The sequence below is a fragment of the Ranitomeya variabilis genome, chromosome 1 (assembly GCF_051348905.1).
Source record: "Ranitomeya variabilis isolate aRanVar5 chromosome 1, aRanVar5.hap1, whole genome shotgun sequence".
NCBI lineage: Eukaryota > Metazoa > Chordata > Amphibia > Anura > Dendrobatidae > Ranitomeya > Ranitomeya variabilis.
The window spans coordinates 723,837,512-723,855,190 of record NC_135232.1 but is presented as its reverse complement, the minus strand read 5'-3'; the positions used below and the strand labels follow the sequence as shown (position 1 = coordinate 723,855,190).

The following is a 17,679-nucleotide window of genomic DNA, read 5'->3' as shown; positions in this document are numbered from 1 at the left end:
AGAAGTTTATAATGTAGAGCCGTAAAAATAAAAAATCATATTTTTTCACAAAAATTATCTTTTTGCCCCGCAATTTTTTATTTTCCCAAGGGTAACAGGAGAAATTGAACCCCAAAAGTAGTTGTGCAATTTGTCCTGAGTACGCTGATACCCCATATGTGGGGGTAAACCATTGTTTGGGCGCATGGCAGAGCTTGGAAGGGAAGGAGCGCCGTTTGGAATGCAGAGTTAGATGGAATGGTCTGCAGGCATCACGTTGCGTTTGCAGAGCCCCTGATGTACCTAAAAAGGTGGAAACCCCCCTCAAGTGACCCCATATTGGAAGCTAGACCCCCCCAAGGAATGTATCTAGATGTGTTGTGAGAATGTTGAACCCCCCAAGTGTTTCACTAAAGTTTATAATGCAGAGCCGTGAAAATAAAAAAAATAATTTTTTTCCCCACAAAAACTGTTTTTACTCTGTCGCCTCATTGGGGGACACAGGACCATGGGTGTTATGCTGCTGTCCACTAGGAGGCGACACTATGCATAATCTGAAAAAGAATAACTGTGGCTCCTCCTATGCAGTATACCCCCCTGGACGGCATCAGCCTTCTCCAGTTTTTGCTTAGTGTCGCATAGGAGGCACACCTAAAAGATTTTTACTCCGTTTTTTCCGACGGGATTACAGATGACGAAAAGAGGGTCTCCTGTGAGACTCCCGGCATGGCTCCTTCCTCGGCCCCCTATTATGGGGTGCCCAGTTGAAGTAGAGATGGCTATTCCCCATGTTGCTCCTTCCCCAGTCCCTCGGGTGCTGGTTCGAAGTCGAGACCCCCCTCCTTCCCCAATTCCTTTTGGTTTCTGGGTTGAGGTCGAGGCGAGGATAAAGGCCCCTGAAGGTGACAACAGCACCCTCCCTATCCCCCTCTGGGGGTATTAGGTTGAGACACCTCAGGTAGGGCCTGTACAGGTAGCATTCTACAGCTCCCAGCAGTGGGCCAGCACACTGCGCCTGCATCCAGGGACCCCAGCCCACCTGCGAGCTCCTGTTGGGGCCGGGGGGAGTTTCAGGCAGGCATGGCACATACAGACACAGGGCTCCCTGCGCCCCTGTCTCTGCGGCAGCACCAGCTCTATACTGCCTCAGGGAGACCCCTACCGGGCTCCCCCTTCCGCTTATAGCCCCACCGCCATCCTGCCTTTAAATCCGGAGGGGTCCGGTTCAGATCCGACCCCCTCCCGGACTTTCGCGCCGGCCTGGAGCCCTTCTGGGCATCAGGCATCTAATTTAGGCCCCGGCTTCGGCCTAGCTGAAGCTGCCGCCTCCTCTCCGCCCCCCGGCCCGCCCCCCGGATGACAAATATGACTCTACAGTGTCATAAAGTGGGTGGATTGAGACAGAAAGGGCGTGTTTTTACACAGCCTTGCCGCCTTTTTCCAGCTCTCCGCCCCCTTCTCCTCCTTTCCTCTCTGTCTCGGCAGCCATTTTCGGCTGCAGATTAACCCTGCATCTCCCGGTCTGCAGGACCAGGACCAGGCAGCCAGTTTCCGGGGGCACAGGACTGTGGATCTTCGGCGCTGGACCTAGGGGCACACAGGTGGGGTAAGATCACAGCTGGGTTTTTTACTCAGCTGTGAATCCATATTACCTATAAGGCTCCCCTAAAAGTTTCTCTACCACTGTAAGGTCCTCTGCTGGCAGCACTTCTGCACTCTGTGAACTATGCCGGGCTCAAGGTCCAAGAGAACCAGGCAGAACTGCTATTATGCATTCTGCACAGCCTGCGGGACCGCTCTCCCCAGTAGTAGCACCCGCATTGTCAGAACTGTATACAAACTAATGTGTCAGAGCCCCAAGAAGCCCCTGCCAATGCCTCGGTGCCTAATGCCACGCCGGAATGGGCTACTCAGATATCGCAATCTATGATGCAGTCTATAGATAACCTAACCTCCACATTGCTTCAGGCTCTGCAGGGTCATGCCCCGGCTATGACCGTTACCCAGCAAAGGGAGGGCTTGACTCAGGAACAAGATGACCCTGGCACATCCACGTCTAGGTCAGGACGCAAGCGGACCCATAGATCAAGTCCATCTGCGTCATCCCATAGCACTTTGTCATCCCCCTCTAGGGATAGACACCGTAGCTCCAGGTCATCTAGACCGTCCCATTCCAGGGACAGACAATGCAGATCTCCGCAATCTCCGACCAGAGAAGGCCTCCTCCCCGGCCCACTCAGCAGGGGACGCCTCAGTGATACACAGGATTCGGAAGGCATCTGCGACTCTGACTCAGACAGAGACACAGAGGGGTCCCTGATGCCAATCCCTCCTAGCAATACAGCGCTAGTTTAGGACATAATTTCATCCATCCATCGGGTGCTGGACATTTCTGATCCGCCACCAGAGGCCCCAGAACATAAGATTTCCTTTAAAGGACCTCTGAAGCCGCCTAAGGTTTTCTCTAACCACCCAGAGTTTAAGGCGATCCTTAAAAAGCAGCTCTCACAGCCTGAGAAAAAATTTGCTAATCGCAAATATCTGGAGGCGAGGTACCCCTTCCCACAGAAGGACACCAAGGAATGGACAGATCCACCTAGAGTGGACCCCCCAGTCTCTAGGCTAGCAGCACAGACCCTCCTTTCACTGCCAGATAGCTCAACCCTCAGGGACGCAGCAGACCGGCAGGTAGAACGCATGGCTCGTTCAATTTTCGAGGCAGCAGGGGCATCCCTGGCTCCCGCGTTCGTCTCAGTTTGGGCTGCCAAGGCCATTCTGGCCTGGGCAAAGAATTTACAAGCTCTCCAAGCATCCCCTCCTGAGCTGTCGGACCAAGCGGTTCAAATAGCAGTTGTAGCAGACTACATGCTCCATGCAGCTCTGGATTCAGCAAGGGGAGTAGCGGGGATAGCATCAAACGCCATCACGATTTGACGTATCCTCTGGCTGCGGGAATGGAAAGCGGACGCAGCCTCAAAGAAGTCCCTCACGCACCTCCCCTACCTCAGTGGGAGACTTTTCGGTGAACAGTTGGACACTATGATATCCAACGCCACCGGGGGTAAGAGTACTTCTCTTCCCCAACTGAAACCTAAACGCACTTACAAGAAGCGTAACCAAACTCGATTCCGATCCTTTCGGAATTCCTCCGGCTGGTCCGTCTCGCGTCCAGCACAAAATCGTAACCGTTCCCCACGCAGGGACAACTCACGATCGACGCAAAGGTCGGACAAGACCTGGCAGTCAAAAGCAGGCCAGCCTAAGCCCAGAGGAGGAAAATCTCAGACTTTCTCCTCATCATGACTCACGGACTCCGGAAGACACCACACCAGTAGGCGGCCGACTTTTGCTCTTTCCTCAAGTCTGGCTGCCTATTACAGAAGACAGGTGGGTCACGGAACTAGTGTCTTCCGGATACAAAATAGACTTCACCTCCAACCCACCAGACCGATTCTTCCTCTCTGTCCCCCCAAAACCGCCAGCCAAGGCTCGTGCCTACCACCAAGCGGTCTCCTCGCTTTTTCATGCAGGAGTCATAGTACCGGTACCCACGACCAACCGCTTCCGAGGGTTCTACTCCAATCTGTTCGTAGTTCCCAAGAAAGGAGGCAGCGTACGGCCCATACTAGACCTAAAACAGCTCAACAAATATGTACGGGTCTGTCATTTCCGCATGGAGTCCCTTCGGTCCATCATTGCGTCCATGGAGAAGGGAGAATATCTCACCTCCATAGACATACAAGACGCATACCTGCATATACCCATTGCACCTGCCCATCAGAGGTTTCTCAGGTTCGCAATAGGCCAGGACCACTACCAATTCGTGGCTCTCCCCTTCGGACTCGCCACGGCTCCCAGAGTGTTCACCAAAGTCATGGCAGCCACCATGGACGTCCTACACTCCAGAGGCATAGTAGTCGTTCCATACTTAGACGATCTACTCATCAAGGCTCCCACCTTCAAGGACTGCGAGCTCAGCGTCTCAATCACAATCGACACTCTGAGTCGCATGGGCTGGTTAGTCGACCTACAAAAGTCATCACCAACCCCGAGTCAGTCCCTGACCTTCCTGGGAATGCTATTCAACACCTCCAGGGGTCTAGTGCTCCTTCCCAAGGACAAGGCACTGGCTCTCCGCCTAGGAGTTCGCACCCTACTCCGCAAACCCCCTTGATCTCTCCGGTTTGCCATGAGAGTCCTCGGCAAGATGGGGGCAGCAATAGAAGCGGTCCCATTTGCCCAGTTTTACCTCAGGCCTCTCCAACTAGCCATTCTCAAGTCCTGGGACAGGAATCCCTTTTCTCTCGACAGGGAGTTCCAGCTGACGTCGTCAACCAGGAGGTCCCTGCTCTGGTGGCTGAAGCCAATCTCGCTAGCAAAGGGGAAATCCTTCCTCACAGGTCAATGGAAGGTTCTGACCACCGACGCAAGCCTGACGGGTTGGGGTGCGGTGCACCTACACCACAGGGCAAGTGGTCCCCAGTGGAAGCGACCACGCCCATCAACATCCTGGAAATTTGTGCCATCCTTCTGGCATTGAGGGCCTTCCATCACTTACTGGCAGCCTCTCACATCAGAATACAGTCGGACAATGCCACGGCTGTGGCATATGTGAATCACCAAGGGGGGACCCGCAGTACCCAGGTGATGCGAGAAGTGTCACACATCCTCCGCTGGGCGGAGGACACAGGGTCGGTTCTTTCGGCGGTCCACATTCTGGGTGTGGACAACTGGGAAGCAGACTTCCTCAGCCGACAAGGTATAGACTCGGGAGAGTGGTCTCTCCATCCCGAAATTTTTCACCAGATCTGTCTCCGATGGGGGACCCCGGATGTGGACCTAATGGCATCCCACTTCAATGCCAAGGTCTCCAACTTCATGGCCAGAACACACAATCCGCGGTCGCTCGCAGCAGACGCTCTGGTTCAGGACTGGACCCAGTTCCAGCTTCTGTATATTTTTCCACCTCTCCCCCTGATATCCAGAGTGGTGAGGAAGATCAAACACGAGGGAGTTCCAACCATCGTAATTGCACCGGACTGGCCCAGACGCACATGGTACGCCGACATCGTACAACTCACAGCAGACGCCCCCTGGTGTCTCCCTGACCGCCACGATCTTCTATCACAAGGCCCGTTCTACCACCAGAACTCAGGGGCTCTCAATTTGACGGTGTGGCCCTTGAGACCTGGGTTCTAACCCAGGCAGGGCTCTCGACGGACATCATTGGAACCATGATCAGGGCACGGAAGCCACCCTCTGCCAAGATTTATTACCGTACCTGGAAGGCTTTCTTTACCTGGTGCGAATCTCGTGGCCAGATCCCACTCTCTTATTCCCTACCCAAAGTACTTGGTTTTCTCCAATCGGGTCTGGAGGCCAGGCTGTCATTGGGCTCGCTTAAGAGCCAGGTGTCAGCCCTCTCAGTGCTTTTTCAAAGGCGCATTGCTACCAAGCCGCAAGTAAGGACTTTCCTTCAGGGGGTTTCCCGATTGGTTCCCCCCTACGGACGACCACTAGAAACGTGGGACCTCAACCTGGTCCTGACAGCATTGCAGGAACCACCCTTCGAACCCCTTAAGGAGGTCCCGCTCCACCTTCCTTCCCAGAAGGTGGTTTTCCTGGTGGCAATCACCTCGCTACGCAGGGTGCCTGAACTGTCAGCACTCTCCTGCAGACGGCCCTTTTTGGCTTTTCACCAGGACAAGGTAGTTCTTCGTACGGTCCCATCCTTCCTTCCGAAGGTTGTGTCCAACTTCCACCTCAATGAGGAAATTTCACTACCATCCCTTTGTCCGGTTCATAGAGTGGAGAAGGCTCTGCATACGCTTGACCTTGTCAGGGCATTGCGTATATACGTGTCTAGGACTGCGTCCTTCCGGAGGTCTGATTCTCTTTTCCTCCTTCCGTAAGGCGGCCACAAGGGTCTGCCAGCTTCCAAAGCTACCCTTGCCAGGTGGATCAAATCCACCATACAAGAGGCCTACCGCCTTAAGAATTCTCCTCTTCCAGCCGATATTACGGCACACTCTACACGGGCGGTAGGGGCCTCCTGGGCCATTCGGCACCAGGCTTCGGCACAACAAGTGTGTAGGGCGGCCACTTGGACTAGCTTACACACGTTTACTAAACACTACAGGGTTCATACCCAGTCCTCAGCGGACGCGAGCCTGGGTAGATGTGTCCTGCAGGCGGCGGTGCCCTAAGTATAGGGGCCTGTCTGCACAATATTCGTCCATTGCTTCCCACCCAGGGACTGCTTTAGGACGTCCCATGGTCCTGTGTCCCCCAATGAGGCGACAGAGTAAAGGAGATTTTTGTGTACTCACCGTAAAATCTCTTTCTCTTAGCCTCTAATTGGGGGACACAGCTCCCACCCTGTTGACCTTTCCGGGCCGTTGTAACTGTTGAGTTCTCATATTGTTTGCTTGAGCTCGTACATAGTTGCCTTTCTTACAGGCATAATTATGTTATTCATGTTACATAGTTGCCTTCTTACAGGCATAATTATGTTATTCATGTTACGTTCCTCCTACTGCTTTTGCACAAAACTGGAGAAGGCTGATGCCGTCCAGGGGTGTATACTGCATAGGAGGAGCCACAGTTAATCTTTTTCAGATTATGCATAGTGTCGCCTCCAAGTGGACAGCAGCATAACACCCATGGTTCTGTGTCCCCCAATTAGAGGCTAAGAGAAAGAGATTTTACGGTGAGTACACAAAAATCTCCTTTTTTTTATCCCCCACATTTTTATTTTCCGAAGGGTAACAGGAGAAATTTGACCTCAAAAGTTGTGCAATTTGTCCTGAGTACGCTGATACCCCGTATGTGGGGGTTTACCACTGTTTGGGCGCATGGCAGAGCACGGAAGCGAAGGAGTACTGTTTTACTTTTTCACTGCAGAATTGGCTGGAATTGAGATCGTACGCCATGTCGCTTTTGGAGAGCCCCTGATGTGCCTAAACAGTGGAAACCCCCCAATTGTAACTCCAACCCTAATCCCAACCATAACCCTAACCACACCCCTAACCACAACACACCCCTAACCCTAATCCCAATCCCAACACACTCCTAACCCTAATCCCAACCATACCACTAACCACACCCCTATCCCTAATCCCAACCCTAAACGTAATCCAAACCCTAGCCCCAACCCTAACCATAACTTTAGCCCCAATTCTAACCCTAATGGGAAAATAGAAAAAATATATATATTTTATTATTTTTCCCTAAATGGGGGTGACGAAGGGGGGGTTTGAGTTACTATTTATAGCGGGTTTTTGTTTGGCAGCTGTCACACACTAAAATACATTTTTTATTGCAAAAAATAGTTTTTGCATCACCAGATTTTGAGAGCTATAATTTTTCCAGATTTTGGCCCACCAAGTCATGTGAGGTCTTGTTTTTTGCAGGACGAGTTGACATTTTTATTGTACCATACTTGGGCACATGACATTTTTTGATCGCGTTTTATTACGATTTTTGGGAGGCAGAATGAACAAAAAACAACAATTCATGAATTTCTTTTGGGTTGGGCGTTCCGCGTGTGGTAAAATCGATAAAGCAGTTTTATTCTTCGGGTTAGTACGATTACAGCGATACCTCATTTATATCATTTCTTTGTTTTCTTTTATAGAAAAAATAATTATTTTTGCATTGCTTTATTCTGAGGGCTTTAACTTTTTTATTTTTTTTGCTGATGACACTGTATGGCAGCTCGTTTTTTGCGATACAAGAAACCATGTTTATTCATATCCGTCTTTTTGTTCGCGTATTATTATTTATATTACACCATTAATTCCATGGTGCTGTACATGAGACGGGGTTACATCAAAATACAAATATCACTTACAGTAAACAAAACTAAGAATGACAGACTGATGCAGAGGGGAGATGACCCTGCCCTTGCGGGCTTACTTTCTACTGGATTGTAGGGAAGGAGACAGTAGGTCGGGGGTTGCAGTAGCTCCGATGGTGTTGAGGTGGCCGTGTGGTCATTACAGGTTGTAAGCTTCTTTGAAGAGATGGGTTTTCAGGTTCCGTTTGAAGGATCCAAATGTGGTGGATAACCGGACGTGCTGGGGCACAGAATTCCAGATGATGGGGGATATTCAGGAGAAGTTTTGGAGGCGATTGGGTGAGGAGCAAATAAGCGTGGAGGAGAAAAGGAGGTCTTGGGAGGACCAGAGATTACGTGAGGGAAGATATTAAGAGATTAGTATGGAAATATACGGAGGAGAAAGGTTATGGATGGCTTTGTAGGTCAGTGATGGTAGTTTAAACTGGATACGCTGGGAAATTGGGAGCCAGTGAAGGGATTTGCAAAGAGGGGAAGCAGGGGTGTAGCGAGGAGAGAGATTAATTAGTCGGGCAATAGAATTAAGGACGGACTGGAGGGGTGCGAGAGTGTTAGAGGGTAGGCCACAAAGGAGGATGTTGCAGTAGTCAAGGCGAGAGATGATTAGGGCATCCACAAGCATTTTGGTAGAGTGAGGGTTGAGGAAAGGATGGATTCTTTAAATATTTTTGAGCTGGAGGCCACAGGAGGAGGCAAGAGCTTGGATGTGCGGTTTAACCCCTTAATGACAGCCAATACATCTTTTAACTGACGTGAGATATAAGAGAATAGCACCCCCATACAGGTGACAATCCTGTAGCTGTCAGTTGTGCACTATAGCTCACAACTTGCTGCATCAGCAACGATCAGTGTTTGCACCATCCAAATCTGTTTAACCCCTTAGATGCTGCTGTAAATAGTGACTACATCATTATAAATGGTTAACAGAGTGTGGGGGCTTCCTCTTTATCCCAATTGGTGCCCTCAGATCATGATTTTGTGGTCCTGATGTTTGCCATGGCAATTCACGACCAAATAGCGGCCTTAGAGTCTGATGGCTGTAGTAATCTGTTCAGACGTTAGAGGCATTTAGGTGGTAAAAATACACATTTTCATTTCTGTCATGCCACTTTGCATTAATTCCTGTAAAGCACCTGAAGGTTTAATAAACTACCTGACTGCAGTTTTCAATATGTCAGGAGGTGCTGTTTTTAAAATGGTATCACGTTTGGGGGTTTCCCAATATATGGGACCCCTAAAGGCACTTCAAATATGGATAAGTCCCTAAAAAATAAATTTTGTAAATTTCCTTGAAAAAATGAAAAATTGCTGCTACATTTTTAAACCTCCTAAAATGCTAATAACATAAAATCACATTTTATAAATGGTGCTGATGTAAAGCCGACATGTGGGAAATGTTATTTATTAATGGTTTGCTGTGGTATGACCATCTGGATTAAAGGGATAATCATTCAAATTTTGAAAATTGCTAATTTTTTAACATTTGTCTCAAATTTTTGATATTTTTTATAAATAAACATAAAACATATTGACCTAAACTTACCATTATCATAAAGTATAATGTGTCACGAAAAAACAGTCTCTAAATCACTGGGATTTGTTGAAGCGTTGCAGAGTTATTACCACATAAAGTGACACTGGTCAGATTTAAAAAATTTGGCTCCGTCACTAAGGGGTTAAAGGACAGGGCAGAGTCCAGGGTTACTCCGAGGCAGCGGATTACCAGGACTGGGGAAAGTATTCATTTATTGTGATAGATAGATCAGGTAGGGAAGGTGTGCGAGATGGAGGGAAGATAATTACAGTATATACTCGAGTATAAGCCAACCCGAGTATAAGCCGACCCCCTTAATTTTGCCACAAAAAACTGGGAAAACTTAATGACTCGAGTATAAGCCTAGGGTGGAAAATGCAGCAGCTACCGGTAAATTTCAAAAATAAAAATTGGTACCAGTAAAAGTAAAATTAATTGAGATGTCAGTAAATGAAGTGTTTTTGAATATCCATATTGAATCAGGAGCCCCATATAATGCTCCATACAGTTCATGATGGGCCCCATAAGATGCTCCATATTAAAATATGCCCCATATAATGCTGCACAAAGGTTAATAATGGGCCCATAAGATGCTCCATAGACACATTTGCCCAATATAATGCTGCACAAATGTTGATTATGGCCCCATAAGATGCTCCATAGAGATATTTGCCCCATATAATGCTGCACAAATGCTGATTATGGCCCCATAAGATACTCCATAAAGATATTTGCCCCATATAATGCTGCACAAATGTTGATTATGGCCCCATAAGATGCTCCATAGAGATATTTGCCCCATATAATGCTGCACAAGCGTTGAATATGGCCCCGTAAGATGCTCCATAAAGATATTTTCCCCATGTAGTGCTACACAAACGTTGAATTTGGCCCCATAAGATGCTCCATAGAGATATTTGCCCCATATGCTGTTGCTGCGATTAAAAAAAAAAATTAAAAAAATGACATACCTCTCGTCGCTCAGGCCCCCGGCACTTGCAATACTCACCGGTCCTCGCTCCAGCGCCGCTGTGTCTTCTGCGTCCTCTGCACTGACATTCAGGCAGAGGGCGCGGACTAACTACGTCATCACACCCTCGTACCTGAGCGTCCCTGCAGAGGACGCGGAAGACGGAGCGGCGCCCGGAACGAGGACACGTGAATATCGCGCAGTGCTCCCCCTCCCCATTATACTCATTTGCTCCTGGCGCGGTCCCTGCATCACTGGTGTCCGGGTGCTGACAGCTTCTTCCAGTGTTGAGCGGTCACAGTTACCGCTCAATACAGTAATGAATATGCTGCTCCACCCCTATGGGAGTGGAGTCGGGTCCATATTCATTACTGTAATGAGCGGCACCATGTGACCGCTCAACGCTGGAAGAAGCTGTCAGCGCCCGGAGATGCAGGGACCTCCCCAGGAGCAGGTGAGTATGTCACAGCCGCCGCTACCCCTCGCCCGCCAGCCCCCCTGGGACAATGACTCGAGTATAATCCGAGAGGGGCACTTTCAGCCTAAAAAAATGGGCTGAAAATTATACTCGACTATATACGGTAGTTCGATTTTGTCCACATTGAGCTTGAGGAAGCGAGAGGAGAAGGAGGATATGGCTGATGGACACTCTGGGATTCTGGAGAGCAGAGAGGTGACATCTGGGCCAGAGAGGTAGATCTGAGTGTCATCAGCATATAGATGGTACTGGAAGCCATAGGACCTTATGAGTTGTCCCAGGTTGAGTGTATAGATTGAGAAGAGTTAGGGTCCTAGGACAGAGCCTTGAGGAACACCAACAGAGAGGGGCGCGAGGTGAAGAGGTAGTATGGGAGTAGGAAACGCTAAATGTGCGGTTGGTAAGGTATGAGGAGATCCAAGATAGGGCAAGGTCTTTGACACCAAAGGAAGAGAGGATCTGTAGTATGAGGCAGTGGTCAACTGTGTCGAAGGCAGAGGACAGGTCTATATATAAGGAGGAGTATAGAGCATTGTTAGCTTTGGCTGTAAGTAAGTCGTTCGTAAGTTTGGTCAGGGCAGTCTTGGAATGGTGGGGACTGAAACCAGATTGTAGGCTGTCGAAGAGAGTTAGATGCAAGGTGAGAGGAAATTTCAGCGTGAACGTGCTGCTCAAGTAGTTTGGAAGCAAATGGGAGCAAAGATATGGGGCGGTAGCTGGACATAGTGCTCGGGTCAAGGGAAGGCTTTTTGAGGATAGGTGTGATTGTGGCATGTTTAAAAGCAGAGGGGAAGGTACCAGAAGTTAGTGATAGGTTGAAGAGATGGGTTAGGGATGGGATTAGTGTAGTGGGGAGGAGATGGGATGGGGTCAAGCGCACAAGTGGTGAGGTGTGATTTGGAGAGAAGATGAGCAAGCTGTCCTTCAGTGATTTTGGAGAGGGAAGTTATGGGGTTAGGGCATTGGTCTGGCATACAAAGGGGTTGTGGTGGTCGGACCACAAAGACTTGCCTTGTTTGGGTTATCTTATTTTTGAAGTGTGTGGCAAAGTACTCATCAGAGATTTAGGGTACCGTCACACAGTACCATTTTCATCGCTACGACGGCACGATCCGTGACGTCGCAGCGTCGTATGATTACCGCTCCAGCGTCGTAGACTGCGGTCACACTTTGCAATCACGGCGCTGGAGCGATGCCGAAGTCCCCGGGTAAACATCGGGTTACTAAGCGCAGGGCCGCGCTTAGTAACCCGATGTTTACCCTGGTTACCAGCGTAAACGTAAAAAAACAAACAGTACATACTTACATTCCGGTGTCTGTCCCCCGGTGCTGTGCTTCTTTGCACTGTGTAAGCACCATAGCCGGAAAGCAGAGCGGTGACGTCACCGCTGTGCTCGCTTTCCGGCCGGCAGGCGCTCACAGTGCAGAGAAGCTGAGACGCCGGAGGACAGACACCGGAATGTGAGTATGTACTGTTTGGTTTTTTTACGTTTACGCTGGTAACCAGGGTAAACATCGGGTTACTAAGCGCGGCCCTGCGCTTAGTTACCCGATGTTTACCCTGGTTACAAGCGAACACATCGCTGGATCGGTGTCACACACAACGATCCAGCGATGTCAGCGGGTGATCAAGCGACGAAAGAAAGTTCCAAACGATCTGCTACGACGTACGATTCTCAGCAGGGTCCCTGATCGCTGCTGCGTGTCAGACACTGCGATATCGTAACGCTATCGCTAGAACGTCACGAATCGTACCGTCGTAGCGATGAAAATGGCACTGTGTGACGGTACCCTAAGGAAGTCGGAGGGGGGAGTGGTGGACGGAGGAGGGAGTTAAAGGTGTTGAACAACTGTTTGGGGTTGTGGGATAAAGAAGATAAGAGGGATGTGAAATAGGCCTGTTTAGCAGAGATGAGAGCTGATTTGAATGAGTGTTGCTTGTTTGAGTGCAGTGAAATCATCTTGGGAATGCGTTTTCTTCTAACGCCGTTCTGCAATTCTGGATACTTGCCGAAGCTGCTTAGTGATGTTATTGTGCCAGGGTTGTCTATTCATTCGTCGCACTCTGCTATGCATGACTGGGGTGACTGAGTCAATGGCTGATGTCAGAGTGGCATTGTAGAAACTAGTGGCAGTGTCTGTGTCGTGGAGTGAAACTATGGAGGGCAGTGGCTGATTAGAGTCAGAGAGTGTGCGAGGGTCTAGATGTGCGAGGTTTCTGCGGGGATGCGCATGTTGCTGGACATGGGTGACAGGTGTGGAGGACAGTGATGAGAAAGTGAGTAGATGGTGGTCAGATAGAGGGAGAGGGGAGGTGATGAAGTTAGATAGGGAGCAGAAACGGGTGAAGACCAGGTCTAATGTGTGTCTGTCTGTGTGGGTGGCTGAGGAGGACCACTGAGTAAGTTCAAAAGATGAAGTAAGGGGCAGTAGTTTGGAAGCTGCTGACTGGTGGGTGTCAATGGGGATGTTGAAGTCACTGGTGGGAATGTCAGCAGACAGAAAGTGAAGGAGCCAGGTGGAGAATTGGTCAATAAAGGCAGTGGTCAGGCCCGGAGGTCGGTATATGACAGCCATTTGGAGGCTGGAGGGAGAGTAGATGCGGACAGAGTGGACTTCAGAAGAGGGGAGGGTAGAGGTGGGATTGGGTTAAAGGTACAGTTGGAAGAAAGGAGCAGGCCCACTCCTCCACCATGTCTGTTGCCCGGACGGGGAGTGTGGGTGAAGTGGAGGCCGCCGTAACATAGTGCAGCAGGGAAGGCTATGTCAGCCATGTTTCGGAGAGGCCCAGGAAGGGAAGATTACGAGAGGTAAAGAGGTCGTTAATCACGTGGAGTTTTTTGCAGACAAAGCGGGCATTCCAGAGTGATCCAAAGAGAGGGAGCAGGGTGGTGGGCGTTGAGGGCACGGATTTGAGGTGGGCAAGATTTCGGGTGTTTATGTTGGGTTGGGAGCCATAGAAGGGGGGTAATAATAGGAGGTATGAGGGGTCCAGGATTGGGAGATATGTCGCCAGCAGTGAGGAGAAGCAGAGAGAGACAGAGCAGGTGGGAGAAGGAGAGTGGGCAGCTTGTTTTGTGTTTTATTAGGAGAGATCTGAGGTTGAGGAGCAAGTCAGCGGGGGAGGTCAGGTGGGGAGGCAAGAGGGAAGGAAAGATTATTACTTGGTTAGGGGGTGCTGGGGTTTGAGGATAGCGAAGGAGAGTGAGGATTAATGGAGCCAAAACTGTTAGAGCGTATGTCAGCATGATGAGTAAGTGTGGCGGAAAGGGAAAGAAATTTAGTACCTTTATTAACAGTGGTTAGTCGTACCTTCTGTTCACTTCTGGATCATATCTGGCATATTTCTGCTGTCATCCTTCTAGAGACAGACCACGGTCCAGACAGACCTGCGGCTCTGAATTTATAACAGGCTAAGTGCACATGAAATAGGCCAGGTATGATCAGGAGGGTGAAGCAGCATGGAGACTCATTACAGAGACAGGAGGGGATTAATTAGAAGTCAGAAAGGAAAATGCAAAAGGAAATAGTCAAAATCAAATGGACAGATAAATCCAACTGTGTGCTAGCATCAAAGAATTATGGTGGGAAAATATGCAGGAAGGAAAACAAAACAAAACAGAGTAATAGCAGCCAGAGGACATACCAGGAATAGCAGATGGATACAGAGTGACAAGGATCAGGAAAGTTGGGTGATGGTGATGGGATTGGGATTGCAGCCAGAGGACATACCTGGAATAGCAGACGGATACAGGGTGATTTAATTGTTGTTCCACTTTTTGTTTGGCGGTATTATGATAAAGCATTGTTTTTTGCGTCGTGTTTTTTTTTTTTTTTTTACGGTGTTCACTGAAGGGGTTAATTAGTGGAACAGTTTTATAGGTCGGGTCTTTACGGACGCGGCAATACTAAATATGTATACTTTTTTTTTTATTTTTTTTTTAGTTTACATAAAGAAATTATTTTTTTGGAAAAATATATATTTTTTCTTTTATTTAGGAATTTTTGTTAAATATATTTACACATGTTAACTTCTTTTTTTTTTTTTTTACAATGTCCCAGGGTGGGCCATCACTATATAAAGTCAGATCGCTGATCTGACACTTTGCAGAGTACTGTGTCAGATCAGCGATCTAACAGGCAGTGCAGGAGGCTTGCTGGTGCCTGCTCTCAGCAGGCACTGACAAGCCACCTCCCTGCAGGACCCGGAAGGACCCTGTGGCCATCTTGGATCCGGGGGCCTGCAGGGAGGAGACCCTGGGAACAACGCGATCACATCGCGTTGTTCTGAGGGTCTCAGGGAAGCACGCAGGGACCCCCATCCCTGCGCGATGCTTCCTTATGCCACCGGCTGATCACGTATGGCGTACTATCCCTTCCGTGGGAATTAATCCCAGGTCACATGGTCGGGATAGTACGTCTGATGGCAGAAAGGGGTTAAATGGAGCTGTGTGGTGTGCAGTCCATGCAGTTTTCTCACATGGGACATTGTGTTGAATAAATAATTCCCAGGGGGTCCGTGAATTTGCAGATAGAAATTATCAATTTATTATGGTAAAACTGATTTTTTATTTTTTTTTAATAACCAAAGTTTTAATTTAGTATGGTAAGTGAAAAGCCTGTTTTAATATAGCTATCGTGTTATTTCAGGTGCCCTGCGGTTCATGCGGAAAATAGTCGGTCTGAAGGATGAATTCTACAACAGATACATAGTGAAAAGCTTCCTGTTTGAGCCTGTGGTTAAAGCGTTTCTCAATAATGGTTCCCGGTATAACCTTCTAAACTCTGCCATTATAGAAATCTTTGAATATGTCCGAGTGGTGAGTTCTTGGTTGTATTTAATATAAGAAGATAATGGATTTTTGTACTAACCATAACTTCCCTTTCTCATTGAATACATTGGGGGACACAGAACTGTGGGTATACGCCCTGTTATTAGGAGGCTCGACAGTAGGTGAGGCGGTTTCAGAGCACTCCCGATGGGTGAGGAAAAACAAAAGCTGAGCATGCGGACCGCCTAATAGACAGCAGCTTGCAATATCTTGTGTCCCAAGCCGGAACCAACAAAAGCCAGAGTGTGGATCTTGTAGAATTTGAGGCGTGAACTGAGATACAGGTGGCAGCCTTGAGAGAAAGAAACCTGATGCCTGGCTGCCCAGGTGGTAATTTGTCCCTGGCCTTTAAATTTTCACAATAGCCAAGCAATCCATTTTTCAATGGTTGTCCTGGAGGCTGACTGGCTTCTTTATCCAAAAGATAGACCCTAAAGGCCCAGACCAGATCCAGATGGTCGAGAGCGAATGGGTTGAACATGAGGTGAGCAAAAAGAAGGGAGGACGATATCTTCATTGAGGTGGAAATCCGAGACCCACTTTTGAAACAAAAGATGGCATTTAGCATATGACCACCTTGTCCTGAAGGAGACCAATGAAGTGAGCCATGCAAGAAAGGGCAGCAAACTCAGACATCCTACGAAAGGTTATAGCTGCCAGAAATGCCACTTTCCACAACAGAAACTTTGGGCAGCTTCTACAAAGCTGCTCAAAGGGAGACTTTTTGAGCAGAGACTGGGCAAAGAGAAAGTCTCAAAGGTCCACAGGATGCCTGTAACGAGGAGCGCAATGAGCCAGCCCCTGAAAAGAATGTCTTAGCTTTTCATAAACAGGGTATCGTACACTGAAAAAGGCAAAAACTGTCCATTTTAAGGAGGTGAGTTTTATATCCATATCTGACTGTAGAATGGCAGTAATCCTACAAATGGGGAAAACCCTAGGATCGATGTCCCTCTTATCACACCAGCTAAAGTAGAAACTCCCTAGTCTGGTGGTAAACATTGGAAGATTGCAGCTTTCAAGCCTTCAGCATGGTTTGGGCAACAGAGTCAGACATTGATCTCATATTCAATAGGCATGCTGATAAACATAACAGAGGACTAATAGGATGCAACAGAGAAGCTTGTTAAAGGTAGTTGGAAATAGAGAATGGCCATGGAGCTTCTGGGACTATCGGAATAAGATTGGAGTACCGTGCCCGGCAAGGCCAGTGCAGAGTTGTTTTGATCTCTGGAACACGTTTTGCCTTGGGCCACTTGAGAACGCTGGGCAGAAGAGAAGAGAGAGAACCGCGAGAACTCTGCCCCTGTAGAGCAAGGGTTAACTACCAACGAAGGTCTCTGCGGACTCTTAACAGTGAGACAGATGAAAATATTCAACAAGTCCACTGACTTATTCCTAAGTAACAAAATGGAATATTGTAGAGGGCGTGTGTGAAACTGGGCTAAGAGTACAGTCACGAAAACCCAAAATCGCCCCGCTCAGAACCCTCATACAAAAACGTATGGAGTTCAAGGTTTCTGTCTGGAAGTGAGACACTCAGGCTTTAAGCAGGTTGCGGTTCTGTGGTGGAAGAAAAAGTCGTCTTGCCCTGCTGTCGAAGGTCATAGCCACAAATTCCAGTGCGCCATGACCTCTAAAGGAAATACAAAGTTTGTGGCCTAGCTGTGAGAAAAGCTGGGTGGGGTTGATTAGTGAGGCTCCCTGGCTTAGTGCAGAAGCAACCCAGAGGCCACGGATTTGAAGGGACCAGGTAGACGCTCTGTAAACACCAACCAAAACCCCCTCCTGGAAAAGCACAAAATAGGCCCCAGAATCTCAAGGAGAAGTGGTAAAAAGTACAGAACACAGCAAAGATGGCTGTAAAACAGAGGATTGAAGGGCGGCGTTGAAGACAAAGGGGAAATAAGGAGGGAGACCCTAGGGGACAACTCGCAGAAAGCCCGAAGATAAAGTGGCTGGACAAACTGGTGGTGGGAGGGCATTTTGTCATCAGACACCCACAGGGTCAATCTTTCAGTGTATTCT

At 48.6% G+C, this 17,679-nt stretch overlaps 1 protein-coding gene across 2 annotated transcripts in view; it reads left to right on the top strand.

Moving 5' to 3' along the window:
• Positions 1-17,679, top strand: part of PPP4R3A (protein phosphatase 4 regulatory subunit 3A) — an 80,969-nt gene that overhangs the window by 40,198 nt on the left and 23,092 nt on the right. For both annotated transcript variants that reach the window (XR_013216644.1, XM_077267794.1), the window contains exon 11: positions 15,470-15,639. Coding sequence is in view for 1 of the 2 variants with exons in the window: in XM_077267794.1 (XP_077123909.1) it covers positions 15,470-15,639 (170 nt within the window). In the remaining variant the exon portion in view is untranslated. The remainder of the gene's footprint in view (positions 1-15,469; positions 15,640-17,679) is intronic.